The sequence below is a fragment of the Miniopterus natalensis genome, chromosome 4 (assembly GCF_054644295.1).
Source record: "Miniopterus natalensis isolate mMinNat1 chromosome 4, mMinNat1.hap1, whole genome shotgun sequence".
Lineage (NCBI taxonomy): Eukaryota > Metazoa > Chordata > Mammalia > Chiroptera > Miniopteridae > Miniopterus > Miniopterus natalensis.
Genome location: NC_142084.1, coordinates 65,349,816 through 65,373,691, shown reverse-complemented (window position 1 = coordinate 65,373,691; position 23,876 = coordinate 65,349,816). Strand labels below are relative to the sequence as shown.

At 52.0% G+C, this 23,876-nt stretch overlaps 2 protein-coding genes across 2 annotated transcripts in view; one reads left to right on the top strand and one right to left on the bottom strand.

Annotated features, from left to right (window-relative positions):
• The window catches only part of CATSPERD (catsper channel auxiliary subunit delta), a 38,716-nt gene extending 35,722 nt beyond the window's left edge, over nucleotides 1–2,994 (bottom strand). Inside the window, exons 1-2 of the mRNA XM_016197894.2 lie at nucleotides 2,910–2,994; nucleotides 717–771 (exon numbers count right to left, since the gene is read on the bottom strand). Coding sequence (XP_016053380.2) covers nucleotides 717–771; nucleotides 2,910–2,920 — 66 coding nt within the window. The 5' untranslated portion in view covers nucleotides 2,921–2,994. The remainder of the gene's footprint in view (nucleotides 1–716; nucleotides 772–2,909) is intronic.
• A 436-nt stretch (nucleotides 2,995–3,430) lies between these two features.
• On the top strand, nucleotides 3,431–23,870 carry LONP1 (lon peptidase 1, mitochondrial). The gene is made up of 18 exons (XM_016197893.2): nucleotides 3,431–3,859; nucleotides 6,964–7,052; nucleotides 7,716–7,835; nucleotides 10,078–10,309; nucleotides 12,146–12,207; nucleotides 12,970–13,099; nucleotides 13,571–13,654; nucleotides 15,199–15,419; nucleotides 16,952–17,090; nucleotides 17,841–18,019; nucleotides 18,552–18,639; nucleotides 19,050–19,172; nucleotides 19,256–19,372; nucleotides 20,869–21,009; nucleotides 21,388–21,553; nucleotides 22,232–22,449; nucleotides 22,539–22,703; nucleotides 23,501–23,870. The coding sequence occupies exons 1-18, from the start codon at nucleotides 3,431–3,433 to the stop codon at nucleotides 23,675–23,677; spliced, it is 2,880 nt and encodes a 959-aa protein (XP_016053379.1). The 3' UTR covers nucleotides 23,678–23,870.
• The last annotated feature ends 6 nt before the right edge of the window (nucleotides 23,871–23,876 follow it).

The following is a 23,876-nucleotide window of genomic DNA, read 5'->3' as shown; positions in this document are numbered from 1 at the left end:
CATTTCAAAATAAAGAGTGAAAAGATTCACAAGCTAATTCATATCACATCTCATTCCACATATGTTATTGCTTATTTCCAGATTGTTACGGTTATTAGAAAGAGAGGTGAGAGGACAAAGAATTGTAAAGCCAACAGGTTAGAAAGCAGCCACTTTGAGATTATTTAGAAATGCTGACACCTCTTCTGAAATGATGCAATGTCAATAGGCAACTTATTTTAACAAGTAAAATGTTTTTTTCTTCATACATTTTCTTTCATTGAATTTATGGGGATGACGTTGGTTAATAAAATTTATGGGTTTCAGATGTATAATTCTACAATACGTCATCTTCATATTGTATTGTGGGTTCACCACCCCAGTTTCTTCATGCATTTTAGGTACACGTGGGGGGAAAGGAAGTTTCCTGTTGTACTGTGTCATGTAAACAAATAACAGTTTGCTTCCCATGTTATTGCAGATTTGAAAATCTCCTATCAAATAGAACACTGGTGACCTGAGTTCTAAACCCATTTCTATCTCCTGGCTTTGTCCAGGTTACTTGATATTTCTCTACTTTTTTAGTGAAATGGGAAAGAGAAATCCCTTATTTCAAAGAGCAATGGTAAGGATTGATGTTATATGCCTAATACAACACTGGCACCACAAAAAACCTGGGAAATATTCTGATCCAGTGATAAAAGTGAAGAATGAATGTTAAATATGGAGTCACATACCCATTGAGTTTTCTGTGCAATACTGAACATCTTTCCCGTCCTCACTGTGTGAACACTAGAGGTAAGTGACATAAGAGACCATCTGTCAATGTTTATTGAATATTCAGCTTGACTCCTAGCTGACTGGAGTTGCCTCTAGGTTAACTCTGAACTATCTGTTCTTTTCTGGTTATGGGAGCCTCTGGAAAATCTAATGAAACTGGGGGTCCTCCTCTCCCACAAACAGACACATGGATACAGAAAAATGGAGATATTTCCAAGAGCTCATAAAGGTTCATTTGCATTCCCCAGATTAGGAAGATTAGGAGTTCCTACTTCAAGATATTCTTCTTTTTTGGGGGGATGGGTGGGTGTTGGAGTCTGGGAGAATGCTGCTATAGTTTACAGCAGAGGTCCTCAACCTTGGACATACGCCGGAAACTCCTGGAGGGTTTGATAAACTGTAGATGGCTGGGCCCCACCTGTAGATCCAGGGACTTGCAATTGTAACAAATTCCCAGGTCATGCTGTTCCTGCTGATCCAGGACCAAATTTTGAGAACCCGTGTGGGGAAAAGGGAGAATTAGATATAAATCTTTTCAGACTTTGAGACAAATCCTCCTAGTAAATCCTACTGGAAAACCCTACTCCCCACTGTCTAGCTATGTCTTTAGGCAAGTGTGTCTTTAATTTTGCTGGGTGTGTTTTCACAGCCATAAAACAAGGTTAAAGAATCTCTACTCCGTGAACCTTGTCGTAAAGATGAAATGAGGCCATGTACCATAGCACTCATTTACTATTTCATCAGCAAACAGGGCCCTGCTAAATGTGACAGCTTACTTCTGGCAAGAGCTCCCCGAGGACAAGAACCGGGCTTTGTAGCTCCTGTCTAGCTCCTATAGCACTTTGCATAGCCTTCACTAACATAACATTTCCTGAAACCTAATAACGTTCTAGGTATTGAGTGAATAAGATAACCCGCTACACTCTCGTGAGGCTAATATTTCTAGTTACGGCAACAGGCAAGAAAAAAACTATAAAAGAAAAGAATAACAGAAGTTAGTGATTGACAGCAAAAAGCAGATATGAGGAGGGGGGAGTTAAACAAGGAAATATGCTATTTAAGGCGGAATCGGGATCTGATTGATGAGGAAAAAGCCATGGAGAAACCTGGAAGCAAGCATGCCAGCAGAGGAAACAGTATGCGCCCATTCTCTCCCACCCCCGAGTTTGTGGTGTTCAAGGGAAGGCTTGGCTGCAGCAGTGACTCTGGTGGGCAGGGGCCAGGCTGGTGGTTGTCAGATCCCCAGGGAACACTGGGCAATGCCCAGAGACATTTCTGATGGATGGTCAAGCCTGGGTGAGTAGGAATTACTGGCATCTAGTGAGCGGAGGTCAGGGATGCTGCTCAACACCCAACAATGCACCACCCTAGAGAATGACCAGGCCCTAAATGTCTGCTCCACTACTGTTGAGAAACCCGGGGGGACGTCACACGAGGAAATGCAGGCTGCTCAAGGAACTCGGGTTTTACTCTGGGTGCCGCAGAGAGCCAGAGAAGGGGAGTGACGACATCAAATTCGTTTATCAATTTTCCTCTGGCTGCCAGGGTGGGGGGTGGCCAGGAAGGCGCAGCTTAGGGCGGTGGCAGTGGACGTGGCTCGAAGGGTTCGGAATCCGGCCAGTTTTGAAGTGACAATGGGAGCACTTGGTGATGGGCTGGAGAGGTCGGGAGGGGGTGAGAAAAAGGGAGGTGTCAAGTTTGATTCCTACAAGAGTGGACTGGGAAGCCTCAATGGGGCTGGAGAGCGAAGCGTCCTTTCGGGATTCCGCCCACGCCCCCCCGCAGATGAGCCAGACCCCCTCCCCGACCCCTGGCAGCACCCCAAGCCCCGGAGGACGGCCCCACCAGCACTGCGGCTGAGCTCTCGCCAGCGAGCAGAGCCGCACGGTCGCTACCACGACTACCACCGACACCAGCATCTGGGCAGAGGCGCCGCCGCCGACACAGCCCGCAACCGCCGCGGGGGGGGGGGCTTCACAGTCTGGGCATGCGCAGACTAGGGCCTGAGCCTCGGGTCAGGCGGCCACCGCGCCGCCGAGCACGCGCACCTCGTCTCCCCGGAAGCCCGAATCCACCCACTTCAGCACGCCCCCTTCCAGCGCCTGGGCACGTGCGTACAGACACGCGCGCCCGCCCTCGCGGAGTCTGACCGTGTGCGCATCGTCTCCCGAACGGGCCCCTAGAAGCTGGGCCTGAGCACGTGGCAGCCGGTGCGCAGTTTACAACCTGACCATGTGCACAGCGTCTCCCGGGGAAGTTCGAATTCACCAACGAGGACGCGCCCCAGGACCTGAGCGTGCGCATACTTCTCGCACGCCCTAAATGCCTCTGTACGCGCGGGGCTATGCATGCATTGCCAAAGCTTCACATTCAAAAACAGCCGGTCATTTTTCTGGGGTTTATGGCGAGCGTGCACAGACCTCCACGGGACCCAAAGGGACCTTGAACACGCTGATTGGCTGGAAGAAGTGGCTGCAACGAGGAAGCTCTAATCCCATTCCCTCTGCTCCTTGTAGGCCCCGCCTCCACTTCCTTCCGAGCCCCTCCCCCCGCAAGTCTCCTGCCAGATCACGCCCCTGCAGGCACCGGAGCAGGCTGCCGACGTCACGTGCGCTCCGGCCCGGCGAGCGGAAATGACGCGAGCCCTGTGCGCCCCCAGGATGGCCGGGCCATGGCGGCGGTCACAGGCTACGTGCGGCTGTGGGGCGCTGCGCGGTGTTGGGCGCTGCGGCGGCCGCTGCTGGCTGTCATCGGGGGGCGGGTCCAAACTGCGACCGGAGCGTGGTTGCCCAGAGGTCGGCGGACCTGCGACACTTCTCCTCCTTGGGCGCTGTGGGGCCGTGGCCCCGCGGCTGCGGGGCAATGGCGGGGGCTTTGGGAGGCAAACAGCCGCGGAGGCAGCGGCGGGGGCGGCGGCGAGGATGCCCCTGAGGGCGGCGTGGAGGATGGTGCCCCCGGCGCCGGGGGCAGCGCAGGCGGCGGGGAAGGTCCCGTCATAACGGCGCTGACACCTATGACCATCCCGGACGTGTTTCCGCACCTGCCACTCATCGCCGTCACCCGCAACCCGGTGTTCCCGCGCTTTATCAAGATTATCGAGGTAATGAGGTCTCCCGCGTTGGCCTCCGTTTCCCCATCTCTGCAAGCAGCGGGTTGGACCGAGAGATCCTTTAGCACCCTCATTCCTCGAAAGTTTTTCAGATACGAAATTTTTCAAAGGCAGGAGTTGGAATTCTTGTCTGCACATCACTGGTTTGGTGAACTGGAGCCAAATTCCTTCTCCTCTAGGATCTCTTAAGGGGAGTTGAACTCAGTGAGTTGAGGACTGTCATAGAAATCCGGCTCAGAGAAGAACAGTCTTGCGGCCCAGTTTCTTTTCTGCAGGTGTTGGTAAATGTTTTGTAACCCTGTCTCCCCAGGGTGGTCTCCCTTCTGGTTATGAGCCCCTTTGGGATCCGGATTCATTCCTTCCTTAAATATTTCTTGACCACTTTCCATGTGCCGAGTTCGGTTCTAGCTGTTAGGGATACTGCCGTAAACAAGACAGACAAGAATTCCTGCCTTTGGAGCTCACATTTTAGCGGGATGCAGGAAGTAATAAACAAGATTAGTAAGTAAAGTATGTGCTGGAAGGCAATAAGTACTACAGGAAATAATAGAGCAAGGGGTGGATGGTACCAGAGACGGAAGGTGGGAGAGGAATGCTCTCAGAGGGGTGCAGCTATGGTTTTTTTCATTCAGCAGAATGTTCTTAATCTACCATGTAGCGAGCACTGAGGATACAGTAGCAAACAAGTCAAACATAGTCCCTGTGCCTAAGGAATTTATGTTCTAATGGAAAGAGGCAGGAAACAAGATCATTGCAGACTAAGAGCCCTAAAGAGAGGGTTGGGTGGGGAACTAGGGTGATGTAATAGAGAGAAAACATCATGAGTGCAAGGAACTTGAGTTTTTAGAGTAGGAAGGACCCAAATGCCTCCCTCCCCCCCCTTTTTTAATGATGTGGAAACAAGTCCATGGAGGAGAAAGGTTATCTTTTAACTGTCTAAGCAAGGTCATACAATGAGTCAACCGCTGCATTCTGCCTCTAGCCTCGCCTCCTCATTTCCAGTTTCTGCTAAAGAAACCTCAGGGATGCCTTGGAAAGGAACAGTGCAGAGGGGCAGCAGCCAGCCAGTGGGGAAGGGACAAGAGATCCCCTTTACCTCCTGTTTTGCACTGCTGATCATATTTGTCTGAGCTACCCTGTGAAGGGCCTTTCTTGATGTTGAGTAGTGGTTACTTGGAGGCCCCAAGGTAAGACCCTGTGGCTGGCTCCACCATCCCTAGTTCTATAACCTTGGGCAAGCTGTTCCTCTGGGCTTCCATTTTCTCATCTTTAAAATGGACATACTAGTAGTACTTCCTGTCTTAGAGCTATTGTGGGAGATATATGAGGTGACATGTAAAGGATTTAGAATGGTGCCTGGTGCTTAGTATGCCTCAGCAGTAAGCAGTTGCACCTGTTGTTTCTTATGTGGGGCTCTTCATACATTTCAGAAGCCTGCCTTGGAGATCTCTTTCCCATCTTTGACCCACCTTCAGCAGTCCTCTCTACCCCACGGGGACTGTTCACCAGGTTTGGTCCCTTCAGCCCAGCAAAGTGGCAGATGCCCCTTGTCCCCAGTGCAGAGATAATGATTCTTCTAAGAGATTCTGTCTTCCCACCTGAGCTAGCCAGGAGGGTTAAATGAGTCACGGTGGATAGCATGAGACTGGAGTGTGGTACTCCTTTCTATTGCTGTTACCTTGTTTGTTTTTTTTAAAATATATCTTTATTGATTTCAGAAAGAGGAAGGGAGAGAGACAGAGAGAAACATCAGTGATGAGAGAGTCATTGATCGGCTGCCTCCTGCATGCCCCTGACTGGGGATCGAGGCCGCAACCCGGTCATGTTCCCTGACCGGGAATCGAACCCTGATCTCGTGGATCCTAGAGAATTGAACCCTGATCGCCGCCACTCCCAGCCGGGCTCTATTGCTGTTACCTTGTAACGAAAAGGGATCCTGCCAAAGAAGGGGAGGTGCTGAGATAGCAGTTAGCTGTTAGCAGAGGAGAAATGAGGAAAATTTCTGTAGACCCAATAAATGTTTCTGAACTTGTTAACCAAGCTCTGTTTACTTCTAAGTTTGTAGTTGACTGCATGGGGCTAACTGCCCCAATAGGTTCTCTTCTTATCAGTGGCCTCTGAGTATAGACTACTGGCTCTTAATTTTTATTGGGTGATGTACCCTCCTAATGGCTGTCACGGACCTTTCCCCTAGGAAAAATGCATCTATAGTATCAGGAATTCCTGGGCTCTAAGTTAAGAGCCACTGTTAGGGGGTGAGTTAAGGCACTGGTTCTCAGATTTCGGTGCTTGGACCAGCAGCATCACCTGGGAGCTTGTTTGGACTGCAAATTCTCAGGCCCTCTTTAGATTTCCTGCATCAGAAACTACAGGCGTGGAGCCTGGCCATCTGTTTCAGCAAGTCCTCCCAGGTAATTCTGATGCATGCTAAAGTTTGAGAGCCATTAAGTTTAGTCAGAGTATGGTCTGGGAATTAACACAGGCTTGAAAGAAATCATTTGAGCCTGAAAAGACATCTGTGCACCACCCACCATCAACTGTTTCCTAGGAGACATCATTAGCGCTCTGCCTGCCACTGAAATGACATCAAGAAAATGTGCTGTGATCTTGGGGGTTTTGATGATCAATAAATAGGGTAAAGATGTGATTGGGAAATACTTTTAGTGAAAATTAGAGGAAGTTACCAGCCTGTGGGGTAGGCCCCATTTGAATTACGCACGTTTAGTGTAGTTCTTCTCACGGTGATGAAATCAGAACAGTTTAGATTTTCAAGGCCATATATTTTGGCACTGAAACAGCTCTTGAAATTGAACCTTAAATCAGTTTCTTGGTTCTGGCCATTTGTCTCCTTTGAGTTTTCTTTAGGAAGGGGGAGAACCACTGAGGAATGCAGCTGGTCAACCCTGTACCCTCTTCTTCATATATCTGCCTTTTGTTTGGTTTTGATTCAGGGGTTCCCAGACCAGGATGGTTACTGTCCTGGATCAGATTAGCATGTCCCCAGAGAATATAATACAGAAAACGTTAGAGCTGCTGTCAAAATGTCAGCTAGAAAACCTACCCTGCATTTCACTTTGGGGTCATTGTCATGCTAGGTTAAAAATAAGAAGTTGGTTGAGCTGCTAAGAAGGAAAGTCCGTCTTGCCCAGCCATATGCCGGCGTCTTTCTAAAGAGAGATGACACGTAAGTGTAATTTTTCCTTCACTCCTTTGCTAAAGTCACCCTGGAGTGTAGCTCACCACCAGTCTTGCCCCCTAGAATAGCCTGGACCTCTGGCCCTTGACCTGAAAGAAACCAAGCAAAGCCTACAGGGGACTCAGCCAAGAGCCAAGCATCCCTTTATAGTCTGAACTGAAGGCTCAACTTGCAACGCTGGGCTTCATGCGTTGACAAGATGTGTGGGGGATATTAACCTCAAGGAACCTTGATGTTAAAACACACATACCTGCAAGGCCGTTTCAGCACTGAGCTAAGTGGGCAGATATCACAACTTTGGATACCTCCACTTTGACTCCTGGTAGAAATTAGTTCCACTTCTGAGTTAGAAGTCTAGGGTGTCCTGAGCAGGCTCTGTCATGGGATTGTGTAATGGAATAAAAATTCCATGTGGCACGCCTCACGGCCAGCTTGGCCAGGAGCTGCTCACTTGTGCAGTTACAACTGATGTTCCTTAGCTGGCAGGTACTTTACTAGGCTCCAGAGCCCCTGTGGGAGCGAGAAGGTCACACTTGGTTTTCAGTCCAGGCCGGTTGAGTTTTTCATTTCCCTCCTCCCTCCTAACCTGAGAGACTCCATGGGTATCAGAGCCCCTGTGCCAATGTTCCTTTGTGTCTTTCTCTTTCTCAGTAATGAGTCCGACGTGGTTGAGAGCTTGGATGAGGTCTACCACACAGGGACGTTTGTCCAGATCCACGAGATGCAGGACCTTGGCGACAAGCTACGCATGATTGTCATGGGACACAGAAGGTTAGGGGCCGGAGCATGGGGAGCACTAGTGGGGGTGGTTCTGAGTTCCCCCAGGTCCCAGCACTGCCTGCCCTTCTCAGCCCTGCAGCCTGGTCACTGCAGCCAGGCCAAAGCTGGAGATGGGGACTAAGATATGTTCTTTCTGGAACCTCCTTTCTCAGAGTTCCCTTGTTAAAGTGACAGCATAGGTGGTCACTGAGAAGTTGTTTCTTCCTTTGTTTTTTAATACTTTAAAAAAAAAAATGTTTTATTGATTTTGGGGGGGGGAGGAAGAGGGATAGAGAGACAGAAACATTGATGAGAGAGAAACATCATCAATTGGCTGCCTCCTGCACACCCCCTACTGGGGATCAAGCCTGAAACCCGGGCATGTGCCTTGACCAGGAATCTAACTGGTAACCTCTTGATTCATGGGTTGATGCTCAACCACTGAGCCAAACTGACCAGCTTTTTGTTGTTGTTAATCCTCACTTGAGGATAGTTTTTCCATTGATTTTTAGAGAGGGAGAGAGAGAGAGAGACATTGGTGAGAGAGATGCATCAATTGGTTGCCTCCCACATGTGTCCCGACTGGGGCTGGGTACCGAACCTGCAACTAAGGCACACATCCTTGACCCTTTGGTGCATGAGCCGATGCTCCAGCTACTGAGCCACACTGGCCAGGGTGAGAAGTCGTTTCTTTAATGCATGTTATTCAAAAAAGCATCACAAAAACAGAAAATAACAAGTTGCCTCATGTCTCATGTCTAGGTGTCTGCCTTTCACAGTCTGGCTTGCTTTTCTTCCAGATGCTCTTGTCTGCATTTGCCCGCAGATAATGCTGTATTGTTATTCTTAACAATTTGTAGTTTTTCTCTCAGACACGTTTCCTTGTCAGTCCATGGAATTTTTATCTATGATAAAAATCTGTCAAAGGGCTGCATACGCTTGTAAGCCCAGTTTAAGCCCTTGTGCTGTCACAGTTAATAAAGAAAAATCTGCAAGATCAGCTCAGGGTTAAAGCTGTCTATAGAGAAACTAACCAGCTTTACAAATTTGTTCCAAGCAACATTGGTCCTCTGAGACACCTCACAAGAGTCCTGTGGCCAAATATGAGAAACATGTCAGAGTGTGAGCTGTTATTGTGTAGTGAAGACGTAGTGAATGTTCTGAAAAGCCCCTCATTGGAGACTCTTGACAGCGTTTATTGAATCTAGAGTTCTCCCCCCTTTTTTCTCACAGAGCCATTTTCTTGTGTCAGCCAGGCAGCAACCCCAGAACACAGTCTGGGGAAAGGGCCTGTGCTGGACCCTGATTTTGTGAAAGTCTTGGTGGCAGTCCCCTGCACTGAGCCTCCACACCCCTTCATCTGTTCCCTCTAGAGTCTGTTTTAGGGAAGAGGCTGCTCCTCTGTGTCCTGGAAGGACTCATGAGCCAGAGGAAACAGAATAAGATGCAGTCAGAATTAATAAAAGCTTGTGGCTTCTAACTGCCTTGCCGGCCTGTGAGGTGCCTTATAGAACGATCCTAACTCCTGAGGCTGGGCCTCCTTTTCTCTGTGCACCTTGCTGATGACAGCTGGGTACTGGTTGTGCATCTGTGGTGGCTGTCAGGCCGTCCCTTTGAGGAAGGAACCATAGTTAGTTACCTGTGTGACAGAAGGGAGGTGGCACAAGTCATTTAACACCTGGAGCCTGGTGTCCTCCAGGACCTCTGGTTAAGTGAAGAGATAGGCTAGGGGCCGCCTTGCGGAGCACCCCGTAGTGGGGAGGACACAGGGGCATGAAAAGGGGTCACAAGCTGAAATCAGATGGTGGTGGGTGCTTTGGGAAGGAAATGAAGATGAACAGGTTGATGGGTGGGGTTCTGGCCTCTTTGAGGAGGTGCACTTGAATGGAGACCTGAACAATACGAAGGAGTGAGCTCCAAGGTGAGGGAGGGGCAGGCAGAATCCCAGAGATGGGCTCTCTGCTGAGCTGGCAGCTCATGATGGTCCCCAGAACTGGTTACTGCTGGTTTAATCATCAGTTTGTAGATGATAGTGGGGCACTGGTGTGGGAAATGGAATGGACAGGTCTGCTGGAGCCCAAGGACAGAGGGGGACACTGGTCTTGGGGTTCTGAGGAAGTCACTCAGTCTCCAGATCCAGAGCTCATAGTTGCCTGACCCAGCAGAACCCTTAGTTGTCAGCACTGGGGAGCCTCTCCAGGGCAGGGCCCCTCCCAACCTCAGCAGCTTCACCTCTGCCTTGCTCCCGCTTCAGGATTCACATCAGCAGACAGCTGGAGGTGGATCCGGAGGAGGCTGAGGCTGAGAACAAGCAGAAGCCCCGCCGGAAGCCCAAGCGGAGCAAGAAGGAGGCTGAGGAGGATCTGGGTTCCAGGCGCCAGATGGAGGTGGTGGTGGAGCCTAACTCAGGCGCCCCCAGTGAGGTGCTCATGGTGGAAGTAGAGAATGTTGTCCATGAGGACTTCCAGGTCACAGAAGAAGTGAAGGTAAGTCAACCCTCCTGAGTAAGGGTCTACCCTGTCGCAGCACTCAAATTGTTTTAGAGTGCAAAGCATACTTTTCCTCCCAAGTCATTGGGAGAAACTGGGATAAGAAAGGTAAAGGAAATCGACTGGGGTCCTTAGCTGCTCTCGAAAGAGGCAGGGTTTGAACCAAGCCTGCGATCTCTGGGCAGATGCCTCCAGCCTGTGAGGTGCCTCCCAAGCAGGGCACATTCACCAGGAACCCGGGCTCTGAGACAGGAAAGAAGCAGCCTCCTGACCACCTTGGCCCCCAGACCTAGGCTTACCTGCCTTCCTCATGGTGAGGCAGCGAGGCAGCTGCCAAGGTGGGAGTGGGAGTGTCCTTCCACCCGTTCTTCTAGTGCAGGTTCTAGACAGGGTGACCTGCCTCCAATGGGTAGGGATATAGCTAATAGCTTTGGTCTGGTCCTGAGGCACTGTGGGGTTTTTTTTTTCCTTTTCTTTTTTTAATTGATTTTTAGAAGCAGGGGGGAGAAACAGCTATTCATTACACTTATTTGTGCACTTCGGTTGATTCTTATATGTGCCCTGACCAGGGATCAAACCTGCAACCTTGATGTATAGGGACCATGCTCTAACCAACTGAACTACCTGGGGCTCTGTGGGAAGGAGTGCTGTGATTGATTGATGATGTCTGCTCTCAGTGCTGGATGGGGCTTGGCTGCATTTGCCACTGGCCTGTACCAGCAGTCCACAGGGCCACACAGGGCCCTTGAGAGCAGCGCTGTTTGGGAAAACCTTCCATGGTGGTGGAAATATTCTGTAATTCTGCTCCATTAGCTGCCTGTGGCTGTTAAGTACTTTATGGCTGGTGCGACTGAGGAACAGTGTCTATTTAAATGTGAATAGTTACCAGTGGCTAGTGGCTGCCGAACTGAGGTGTGGCTTTGTATGTCATAAACAGCACAGCGTCAGAGTTTCCTATGAGGATCTTGTAGTGAGGGAAAGATAAACACATAGATGGTGTGATGAAAAGAATTGAGGACCTTGGAGAGACAGCATACTCATCCATGTTCATGCAGGTGCGCTGGACCTCTAGCTGGCTATTCTGGTTCCTTCTACAAAGATCAACTCAGGCAATTCAGGGACAAACCCAGTAACTAGAGACCAGGAGATTACACTGAAAAATCCCAGCTGTTGTGGCTTTTTGCTTAATGCCCACTAGTGCCCTCATTGGAGCACAATATGCTGGGAACCGTGGCCTTCTGAAAACAAATGAGACATGAGTTTGTATGTCATAAACTGCCTGGTGGTCCTGCCAGAACAAGACTAGCTTCACTGTGGCAGGGAACAAAAGCAAGAAGGAAATTAGTATCCATGGTGTCCACAGCATAGGACTCACACCTCTAAAGAGACCTGTGGTAAGGGTCCAGAAGGGAACAGGCTGAGAGCCTTAGTGACTCACAGGCAGGTCCCAGACAAAGAAGTCACAGCCAGAGTGTTTTGCGGCCAAGGTTGAGAAGGAGTGTTGGTTGTGAGGATAGTGCTTAAAAGAATAAAGAAGACCCCCGCACCATCTGTAGTAGTGTCAACAATAAAAAGAAAGACGAAAAAGGAAATCCCCTCTCTTTTCCCACCAAACGCCTCATTCTAAGATCAGAGCGGTGTAAGGAGTCAGAGTTGGTTTTAGTATATGCTCACTTGGTCCTGTGTCCCTGTGACTGGTGAATTCGGGCTCTCCTCCTGGACCTCTGAGGCCATCTTTGGCCAGGACCAGGTGAGAGGGGCTCTCCAGGACCACAGTGGGCACCCTCTTCCCCCCAGCCCCAGTGACCCATGGCAGCCTTCTCGTTTGCCCAGGCCCTGACAGCTGAGATCGTGAAGACCATCCGGGACATCATCGCCTTGAACCCGCTCTATAGGTTGGTGTTCAGTGCCCTCCCCAACCTGAGTGTGAATGTAGCCCTTCCTGAGGCCAGGCTGGGCTCTCTCTTTGGCACGTAGGTTGGCAGAAGTTTTTCTCAAGGGTAAAAATGTAGAAAACCTTTTGGGGGCAGGAATTTGAGACCCAGGGCCGAAATTCCTGTGCAGGGGGAACCTCCTTCCTCTGGGGTGGGGACAGCTTACCTGGCCCAGGTTCTTTTCCTTCTTCCTGCTAACAAGGTCCTGGATTTGGCTGGTAGCCTTTGTTGTCATTACCTTGGGTGAAGGGGAATCTCATGAGGGGTTACCATGTGGCTGCCAGAGGGGGCTTCCATCTGGGCTTGGGGGCATTAGTCTCATGACTCTAGGACAGGAGGTGCCACTAGCCCTTTTGTTTTGATCCTTACCCAAGGATACTTTTTCCATTGCTTTTCAGAGAGAGTGGAAGGGGGGGGCAGAGATAGACAGACACATCAATTGGTTGCCTCCTGCATGTGCCCCAACCAGGGCCGGGGATTGAGCCTGCAACCAGATATGTGCCCTTGACTGGAATCGAACATGAGACGTTTTAGTCTGCAAGCTGATGCTCTAACCACTGAGCAAAACTGGCTAGGGCCCCACTGGCCTTGAAGCTGGTGAGGCCCAGATGTAGCTCTGGCTCTCCATGCTGCTAAGGACAAGGAGACTGAGGTCCAGCAGAGTGAAGTCCCAGCTACTGCCTGGTCCTCGTGCCCCATGACGATGTCCCTCTTCCCTTCCAGAGAGTCTGTGCTGCAGATGATGCAGGCAGGCCAGAGGGTGGTGGACAACCCCATCTACCTGAGTGACATGGGTGCTGCATTGACTGGAGCTGAGTCCCATGAGCTGCAGGATGTCCTAGAGGAGACCAACGTGAGTGCTGCCTGTCCACATGTGCACTGTGCTGGTCCTTTTCTGCACATTTGGCCGCTTCCCAGCCTGGCTGGTGTTCTCAGCTCCATTTTTGGGATGATTTTATGTTAACACATGTCCTTCAGTCCACATCCAGCTCCCTCTTTCTTTTTAACAGCTGCATAGTACTTCAATGGGTGGTATACATTATTTAGTGGGTGGCATATTTGGGTTATTTCCAGTCTTTTGTGATTACAAACAACACCTGTACAGCTTATAGAGCTGCTGGAGTTTGTCTGTAGAAGGTGTTTCCAGAACTGGATTTGTTGGAACAGGGATGCATGCCTCTTTTTGTTAAGGCATGGCTAGCAATCTGTTCCAGTTTGGGATCCCTCCAGCAGCAGCTTGCAGAGTGTCCATCCCCCCGCCCCCATCGCACGCAGATGGACAACCACTTCTGATTGTCCTCTCACCTCTTTCCTTTTTTGGCAGATTCCTAAGCGGCTATATAAGGCCCTGTCCCTCCTTAAGAAGGAGTTTGAGCTGAGCAAGCTGCAGCAGCGCCTGGGGCGGGAGGTAAGTGGGGCAGGGGCAGCCCTGAGCTGAGAAGGCACCTGTGCTGTGAAACTCATTAGATTAAAACTTACAGCTGAGCCTGGCGGTGTGTAGCTCGGCAGTTGATCCAGGATCCAGGAGATCGTGGTTCAATTACCGGTCCGGGCACATCCCAGGGTTGCAGGTTCAATCCCCAGTAGGGGGCATGCAGGAGGCAGCGGATCAATGACTCTCTCATCATTGATGTTTCTATCTCTTTCCCTCTCCCTTTCTCTCTCTGAAATCAATAAAGACATTAAAAAAACAAACAACAGCTGCTGCCAGTGGCTGAACCCAGAGACAGAGGTCTCCATCTGACCATCCTCCTTCGAGGGGGAAGAGTTCTCTGCCTCAGAGTCCTGGAGAAAATGCTCGAAATTGGGAATCAGACTGGGAAAGGTTGCAAAGCTGTTTACTAAGACTTGACTGTTTGAAGCTCACCTTCCCAATTTTGGGCAAATCCATGGACCACCTGGATTGTTAGTTACTTAAAAGTCATATAGTTTCCTAGATGTGACTCAATGTTTCAGTTAGGTTTTATGTTAGAAAAAAATTTCACATCTTTTTTTTTTTTTTTTTTACTCCCACTGGAGGATATTTTTATTGATTTTTAGGAGAGGAGAGAGAGAGATGTTGAATGGTTGCCTTGTACACTCCCTGACCAGGGATCAAACCCACACCTAGGTATGTGCCCTGACTGGGAGTCAAACCCGCAGTCTTTTTGATGTATGGGACGATGCACCAACCAACCGAGCCACCTGGCCAGGGCACATCACATCTTTCTTTAGGAAGCCTGTAACACCTGGTTGTTAATACACGGCAACTTGCAAAGTAAATACTGCAGGACACTAGGCAGGTGCTGGTGCTAACGCAGCATTCAGAGCTGTGTCCTGCTGCGCTGTCCGTTTGAATTGTGGGAGATGCATTGGCATCAGTCCGAGCTCCCCTTGTCATTCAGGATGGAAAAGCAAATTCTTTTATTATCGTTATTTATCGCAAGGCCCACACTCGGGAAGACTTTGGTTAAAGATGGAAGGAATTGCACCCTGGCCATGCTCAGTGGTTAGAGCATCAGCCTGTGCACTGGAAAACTGAGGGTTTGATTCCTGGCCGAGGGCACATATCAGGGTTGCAGGCTCCATCCCCGCCCCGGTCAGCCCGTTCAGGAGGCAACCAATTGATGTTCTTTCTCACATCTATGTCCCTCCCCTCCCCTCCCCTCCCCTCCCCTCCCCTCCCCTCCCCTCCCCTCCCCTCCCCTCCCCTCCCCTCCCCTCCCCTCCCCTCCCCTCCCCTCCCCTCCCCTCCCCTCCCCTCCTCTCCCCCACTCTAAAAATCAATGGAAAAAATATCCTCACTCCTTGGATGAGGATTTTTTACAAAAAAAAAAGATGGGAGGAATTGGAGGCTGTATGCACTTGGTTTCTTTTTCTGAGTCCCGAGGCGGCAGCAGCCCTACCAGCCCTTATTAGCCTGTGAACATCCTGTGTGCGCTCTGGGCTCATGGCAGCTGCTTGGCCCTGCAGGTGGAGGAGAAAATCAAGCAGACGCATCGCAAGTACCTCCTGCAGGAGCAGCTGAAGATCATCAAGAAGGAGCTAGGTCTGGAGAAGGAGGACAAGGATGCCATTGAAGAGAAGTTCCGTGAGCGGCTGAAGGAGCTTGTGGTCCCCAAGCATGTCATGGACGTAGTGGACGAGGAACTGAGCAAGCTGGGCCTGCTAGACAACCACTCCTCGGAGTTCAAGTGAGTGCCTGGGGCGCCGATGCCGTCTCTCTGTCACGTCTGGCCCTCGGAAAAGCCTGTGACCTGGCAGGTTCTGAGACTCCAACCCTGAAAGCCAAGAGGGCACGGGCACTTGCTGTATTAAACAGCACTTGGCACACATCAGTCCTCTCATATTGCCCTGTGTGAAACCTCCCTTTGTCACCCCCATTTCACAGATGAAGAAGTCAGGTTTCAGGGTCTCCAAGCTGGTAGATGGGGACAGGGATTTGAATCCAGGGATGTATGGCTCTGAGCCAGTTCTTCCAGCTGGGGCCAGGAGTCCCTGAACCATCACCCCAAAGCTACCCTCTTCCCCTGGCTTCTGTCTCCTGGCCTCTCTCTTGCTGCTTTGAGAGCCAAGAAGTGAGCATGTCTTGTTTGGGGACGAAGCCTTGCCTGGCGGTCCTTGTCCCTCACATGGTCGCTGTGAATCAGGATGGCTGCCTAGGGTTTGGGCCGAAAGGCTCAGGACCTGTGGGATTCTTCTGGCTCTGCCTGTGGTGTCAGATCCCAGAGACTGAGCATTGATCCTAGGCAGTTTGTGGGCTGGCCAGGTCCTGGAACAGCCCCTCTGAAGGGAGGACCCGAGCACCAGGCCCTGAGTTCCTGCTGGGCTAGGCCCCTTCCTGGCTCAGGATGTCTGGAGAGGGTTGGGCTCTTTCCACAAGGACCCTGGGAAATGCTGGTGCCTCCATTCCAGAGACAGCCTGGCTTTTTTTGCTCAGGCAGCTAATAAGCTTTTCATGCTGCTGTTGCAAGTGTTTATAAACTAGAGTCTTAAAACAACACGAATTAATCTGTTTTTTTAAATATGTCTATATTGATTTTAGAGAGAGGAAGGGAGAGAGAGAGAGAGAGATAGAAACATCAATGATGAGAGTCATTGATCAGCTGCCTCCTGCACGCCTGCTGCTGGGGATTGAGCCTGCAACCTGGGCATGTGCTCTGACCGGGAATTGAACCTTGATCTCCTGGATCCTAGGTTGATGCTCAACTGCTGAGCCACGCCAGCCAGGCCAACATGAACTAATCTTACAGTCTCTCTTATAAGGACAATTGTGAGGGGCCTCTTTTAGGCCCAGGTAGCTGCTGTCCGTGATATATAACTCCCAGCCCAGGGGTTACTCTCTTAGTGGTGCTGACCTGCTACCATCCAGGCTTTAGTCTCCCCACTTGCCCTGGGTTAGGTTTCTCCTCCCCCTCTCCCCGTTCTAATCACTGCCCCTTCCATGGTGTTGGACCCTGAGCATTCCCCATGCTCCCCATGTCTCTAGTCTGGTAAATGAGCCTGGCACTTGTTCCAGGAACCAGGCCACTTCCCAGGTGTGGCCCACGCTGAGATGGCTTTCCATAGTGGTGACAGCTTTCCATAATGGTTAACAGCCTGCCGTGAAGGTGCACTGTTGTAGTTCACTCTTTGAGCTCGGTGGGTACCAGCTACATGGATTTGCAACAGCAGGGGTCAGGTGCTCGCTGAGTCCCACTTACCACTCTGGTCTGTCCTGTGGCAGCGTCACCCGCAACTACCTGGACTGGCTGACGTCCATCCCCTGGGGCAAGTACAGTGATGAGAACCTGGATCTGGTCCGGGCCCAGGCAGTGCTGGAGGAGGACCACTATGGGATGGAGGACGTCAAGAAACGCATCCTGGTGAGGCAGCCTGTACCCTCTCCCATGGGCCCCGGGGACCTGGGCACAAGTCAGCCTATTCCTCCACTGGGCACCATACTCCCACCTCCCAGACACTTGGTCATTGCACCTAGGGTGGGTGCTGAGAGGCATGGTCTGTAATGGTCTGGATTTGTACATGGGTGCTGGTTGTCTCAGGGGCTGGGGCCCAGGATCCCCGCTACTCATGCTGTGGGGGTTACCCATAGGAGCCCCCTGGTGAATGGGGGGTTCTGGAGGTACGCAGGGGCTCAGGAAGGTAAGGGATGGAGGGCTCTGGCCAGAGGTGTTGGATTGGCTCAGAAATGTCAGGGGCTGCCAGGGCTGGCTTACCCTGCTCCAGGGGCTCAAAGATTTACAAGGGGGAGAAAATGGGCCTGGCTGAGGGAATTAGCATGGTGAGACCGGGAGAGAGAGAGGAGGCATTTGTGATCCATGATGTGGAAGGAAAGGGCATGTTAAGTGGGAGAGCTGCCTCATGGGCCTGTACAGTGGTCACCCATGTTCTCCTGGCATCTACTTGTCTTATTGGTGGCACAGGTTGTCCCTCCCTGTGGCAAATGACACCTGCAGTCAGCTTGGTTCCTCCAGGAAAGGCTTTGTCCCTTCTCCCAGCCCCCAGAAACCTAGAAGTTATGAGAAGGTGGCCAGGCTCATGTCAGGGACAGCCCTTGCTCAGAACAAAGGCAGCAAGTGACTGAATGTCTCATGAGAACCCACCTCTGCCCGTAGGAGTTCATTGCTGTCAGCCAGCTCCGAGGCTCGACCCAGGGCAAGATCCTCTGCTTCTACGGCCCCCCTGGTGTGGGCAAGACAAGCATTGCCCGTTCCATCGCTCGCGCCCTGAACCGAGAGTACTTCCGTTTCAGTGTTGGGGGCATGACCGACGTGGCTGAGATAAAGGGGCACAGGTAGGCCCAGCCTTCTCCGCTCCTGGCTTACTCCAGCCTCCTGAGTCTGCTCCTGCCTTTGTTAAAGTGATTTTGGTGGCAAGTAGTAAACTCCACTCACACTGGAGTAACTGAAAAGTTCAGGCATCGTTCTAATCTTGCCCTGCCCAGTGACCCTGAGGCCTGATAGGCCCCTGCCTGCTGTCCCTAGTTGAGGACCCAGGTGTTGGGGATGTTCTTGGTGCCGGTGCCTGGCTGCTCCCAGCCCCTCTTGGTCTGTTGGGTTTCACTGGATATGAGGTGCCAACTTGGGGAATGGGTCTGAGTGAGACCTGGCTGTGAATCTGTGTTCCTGTCCCAAATCTGATCTGGGGTAGGAGGTTGGGGGTGACAGTGCTCTGCAGATCGGCATAGCTGAAAGCAGCCAGCATTTTCCCCCAGAGGGCTCGCGGCACACTGAGGTCCTGGATCTCTAAGGGAGCTGGGCTTGGGAGTGCTCATGTGGCCCCTGGTGGATGAGGCACTGACTGCCCAGCTATGCCCTCTTCCCCAGGCGGACATATGTGGGCGCCATGCCTGGAAAGATCATCCAGTGCCTGAAGAAGACCAAGACGGAGAATCCCCTGATCCTGATAGATGAGGTATGTGTGGGCCCGGGAAGGCTGAGTTGTGGCTGAGCTTCCCTGAGGTCAAACCCTGAGGCCCTTCTAGCTAGCCCAGAGCTTCTGGCAGTCCTCACCAGGCAGAATCTGTGTCAAAACAAAACCCATGGCCCTTGTGGTTTTGATGGTCCCTGAGTCACTGTGGGTGGCCTCACTGCAACAAGGCCATCTCATGACACTAGCCTCTCTCCTGCCCCAGAGGATCCCATATCTGCTCACAGCCATGCTGTGAGGTCAGTCGTCCTGTCCTTGCTCAGGGCTTACCCAGTCCTGGCCCCCAGTGCAGGTGGGTTCTGGGCCCACCTGGTCCCCCCACCTCGTTGTCTGGTGAGCAGGTATAAAGGGTAGGACCAGATGCCAACACCATCTGTCTTCTGATGCCCTTCCAGGTGGATAAGATTGGCCGGGGTTACCAGGGGGACCCCTCGTCAGCACTGCTGGAGTTGCTGGATCCTGAACAGAACTCCAACTTCCTGGACCACTACCTGGACGTGCCCGTGGACTTATCCAAGGTGCGTGCCCTGCCTGGGGGCTGGCCCTAGCAGGGAGAGTCAGAGCAGCCAGTCCTTCAGCACCTCACCACCACCTTCCCCAGGTGCTGTTCATCTGCACGGCTAACATCACCGAGACCATCCCGGAGCCACTGAGGGACCGAATGGAGATGATCAATGTGTCAGGCTATGTGGCCCAGGAGAAGCTTGCCATTGCAGAGGTGAGGCCAGGCATCCCCAGTCTGTCCAGGTCCTGGGAAGGGGGTGCCCCACTGTGGCTCAGGCTCAAGGAACATCTGAAATGCACAGTAATACTGGGCACTTAGTCGAGTTGGGGGTACAGTCCATGGCGACCCTGCTCTCGGAGCTCCCATTCCAGGAAGAAACAGGATAAATATGTGATCCTTTGTGAAGTGTGACCGAAAGAAACAGGAGTATTATAAACTATTTGTATAATCTCACACCTCTGACGCCAAGTGTGGGGTGTTTCCCCCCACTGTTCAGTTTTCCCACAATTCAGTGACACTTCTCAGGGTTAGTGGCAGACTTTACAGGTTCAGGGCTTATCCCACAGAACTGCCCCAACTACAGACACCACTCAGGTCCCGGCCTCTCCTCTGACTGACCAGCTATAAAGCAGGGTTCTTACAACCTCCTCCTCAGGTTTGATAGTTTACTAGAACAGCTTACAGAACTCAGGAAAACAGTTTAGTTTACTGGTTTATTATATGGTATACACATTGGGAACAGCCCAAAAAGAGTGACACAGGACAAGGCACTGGAAGTGGTGCAGAGGGGAGTCTTGTATTTCCATTTCACTGTTTTCTTTCTGGAAAGGGTTTCTCCCCCTGGATGCCTTTGCTGCTCTGAGACAGGCACTGGGCCCCAGATTTCAGGGCCCAGGGGGAGGGAGGGGACGAGGAGCTCCTAGCTGAGGGGATAGCAGGGGTGCTGGGACTCCTTGCCATGTCCGTCCTCCATCCACAAGGACTCAGCTGGGTGAAGGATGGGCTGACTTAGGGGTCTGGGTGGGGGCTTCCTTCAACCCCCTGAAGGGCGAACAGGAGGGACACGGACTCCTGGGGGCTCCAGGGTCAATCGCAGTGTCAGTCGGCTGTCCCCTACCTAGTGCTCAGGATTGTATCCATTGACTGCTCTACGGCAGTTGTGCTGAACTGTGGGTGACCGTGGAGCCTCTGACTGCTCCCTGTCTGCTCAGGGCAGCAGCTACATAACCTGACACACAGGCCCTTGGTCTGTATGTGGGGAGCCCAGGGATCAGGGAAGCCTTCCTGGAGGAAGTGACATCTAAGATGACATCTGGAGGGAGTATCAGAATTGGATCTGGGCAGAGGATGCAGCAGGAGCAGGGATGGCTGGCTGGGGGTCTGTAGGTTGTGGGCCCACTGTTCAGGGTCCTGGCACCCACTGAGTTATGCTGAGACACTCTGTTATCCCTCCAAGCCTTACTGGCTCCTCTCACCCATGAGGTGACACCCTTTACCCTGCCCTGACACCGTTTTTGGATGGCTCCAACTCTCCCAGGGACCAGAGCTCTGTGAAGGCAGGCCCTGGGTCTACCTCAGTCCTATCTTTACCATCAAGGAATCTGTGGCTGGGTGGTGGGCCCTGGGTCCTGAGACCCAGGGATGGTGGGGTTGGGGGCATGAAGGGGGGAAATCCCCAGGAAAGTCCTGACAGAGCTCTCCTCCGTCAGCGGTACCTGGTGCCTCAAGCCCGCGCCCTGTGCGGCCTGGATGAAAGCAAGGCCAAGCTGTCATCGGACGTGCTGACGGTCCTCATCAAGCAGTACTGCAGGGAGAGCGGCGTGCGCAACTTGCAGAAGCAGGTGGAAAAGGTGAGCCTAGAGGATGTGATGTGACTGAAGTGAGCCAGACACAGGGCAGATGCTGTCTGATCCCACTCATGCGAGGCCCACAGGAGTCAGACTCAGATATAAAAGTAGAATAGTGGGTGCAAGGGGCTGGGGAGTTGGTGTTTAATGAACAGTTTCAGTTTGGGAAGCTGAGATTCTGGAGATGGATAGTGGGGATGGTTGTACTGTGTGAATGTACTTAATGCCATTGAGCTGAGCTCTTAGATGTGGTTACAATGGTACATTTTTTATGTGATGTGCATTTTACACAAATTTAAAATTAAAGCAAAAAGAGCAGATGGAGGTGGTGAGTGGGGGCCTGCGACGGGGCTGCCCATCACCCTGCTGCACCTGCCGCAGGTCTTAAGGAAGTCCGCCTATAAGATTGTCAGTGGTGAGGCCGAGTCGGTGGAGGTGACACCTGAGAATCTGCAGGACTTTGTGGGGAAGCCGGTGTTCACCGTCGAGCGCATGTATGAAGTAACACCACCTGGCGTGGTCATGGGGCTGGCCTGGACCGCCATGGGTGAGTGCTATACATCCCATCATGTGTTCACTGGGACAAGTTTGTACCTGAGCCTTTAGCTTATTGCTTGAATGCCCTTGGCTGACTGCTGGCATACAGTGAGGCCAAGGGAACTGGAGCTGTTGGAAAGGTGGGGCCACAGGGTGGCAGGTGTACTCCATGAGCTTTATTTAGGTGATGCTTTGACAGGTTTGCACGTGTGACAGTCCTTCACAGCATGAGACCCTGGGACACCAATCCAGCAGGGGAAGGGGTCAGAGGGGAACTTCTGTGCCCAGGTGACATTGCTCAGCCTGGGGGTTCAGTCTGTTATAGCCCAGGGGTGGTTCTGTCAGTGGCTGGCAGGGGTTGGACGCAGCATTATGCAGTTTGTGTAAAGGAACTGGGCTCTGAACCACAAACTTTGCTTTATTTGGCTTATATGTAAAGCTATTGTGTAAGAATTTGTGTCTAGTGTGGAGGTACACGGTGTAGGGCCAATACACAATGGTTCCCTTATGTCATCGGCACATGACACATGAAGAAGGCGCTAGGCTGAGGAGAGTTGGGCAAGGAAGTGTTGGGGGGGGGGGGTGGACGACGATGACTCCCTAAAGTGGCGCAGTATTGAGGGAGTGGCTGTCTTGGGAATCTGAACTGTCCCAGAGCTCACAGGCCTTACACACTGATGTCTTCCAGGAGGCTCCACGCTATTTGTTGAGACATCTCCAAGGCGGCCACGGGAGAAGAACGGCAAGGGGGACAAGGATGGGAGCCTGGAGGTAACAGGCCAGCTGGGGGAGGTGATGAAGGAGAGTGCCCGCATCGCCTACACCTTTGCCAGGGCCTTCCTGATGCGACATGACCCCACCAACGAGTACCTGGTGACTTCACACATCCATTTGCATGTGCCAGAGGTGAGCCACAGTGCCACCCCCCACCCCCAGCTCCAGGCCTGCCTGCCTTGCATTAGGCTTGTTCACCACCCACTACTTCTCCCCACCAGGGCGCCACCCCCAAGGATGGTCCAAGTGCTGGGTGCACCATCGTCACTGCTCTGCTATCACTGGCCATGGACAGGCCAGTGCGGCAGAACCTGGCCATGACAGGCGAAGTCTCCCTCACAGGCAAGATCCTGCCAGTGGGCGGCATCAAAGAGAAGACCATTGCGGTGAGTACTGTGCCATCCCCCTTTCCCGCTGGGGCTCTCTGCATAGAGCCCCATACTGCCATACAGTCAGTTATGTGACAGGTAAGTCACCATTCACATCACAGACCAGGTGATGGCCTACTTTACAGAGTGGGCATGGGATTTGGACCCAGAGCTAGGTGGCTTGGAGCCTGTGTTGAACTGACTGTCCCAGATGCCCCCTCCACAGTGCCTCTCAGTCTTTTCAAGACAGTGGAGAATGTTCTAGGTTTCCCTATAGAAAGAGCCCCCATCTAAGTTCTGTGGGCAGGAATGGGGTCTCCAGCTTTCTCACTGCCCACTTGACCTGGCACCAAGAATCACGGTACTGAAAAACCTCTCCAGTCCCACAGGGTACTATATGTAAGTTGAAGGACTGTGGTAGTTGTTGGGGAGATGTCTGCCCTGGGCAGGCCCTTCATCCCCTACATGCCCACCTCCTCCTTGCAGAGCCCCACTGTCTCCTGAGCCTCCACTGCTCTTTATTGTACAGATTGGGCAGTGGGACTCGAACATTTTAAAGTTAGCTACATTTTCAAAATTGCTTTCCCCCAGCTTTCATTGCATTTTTAGGTGCCCAACCTCCACAGGTAAAGCAGTAGTGCTGTGACTGATTCAGGGCCATGCCTGGTGGACTCGGGAGGATCCACACTCCAAGAGCCCCAGGCTTCTTCAGCAGAAGCCAGTGCTTTTTCCTTGGGCCTCAGTGCCCTCATCTGTGACGCAGGGTTAGGGTTAGCCTTCCTGGACTAACCTGTGGTCCCCCCCCTGCATCCCAGGCCAAGCGCGCTGGAGTGACATGCATCATCCTGCCAGCAGAAAACAAGAAGGATTTCTATGACCTAGCTGCTTTCATCACTGAAGGCCTGGAGGTCCATTTTGTGGAGCACTACTGTGAGATCTTTGACATCGCCTTCCCCAAGGAGCAGGCGGAGGCCCTGGCTGTGGAGCGGTGATGGCGGCCTAGGTACTGCCGGTGCCAATAGGCCCATCCTGAGCTGAAACCGCACTGCAGGGGACGGGCTCTGGGCAGTTGAGCCACCAGGAGACTCAGCAAGTGGCCTGGAACCCAAGGACCTCAATTATGGCTTAATCACGGAATCTGACACACATGAACTATTTAATTATGATTAAAGACCATTTCCAGTATTGCCT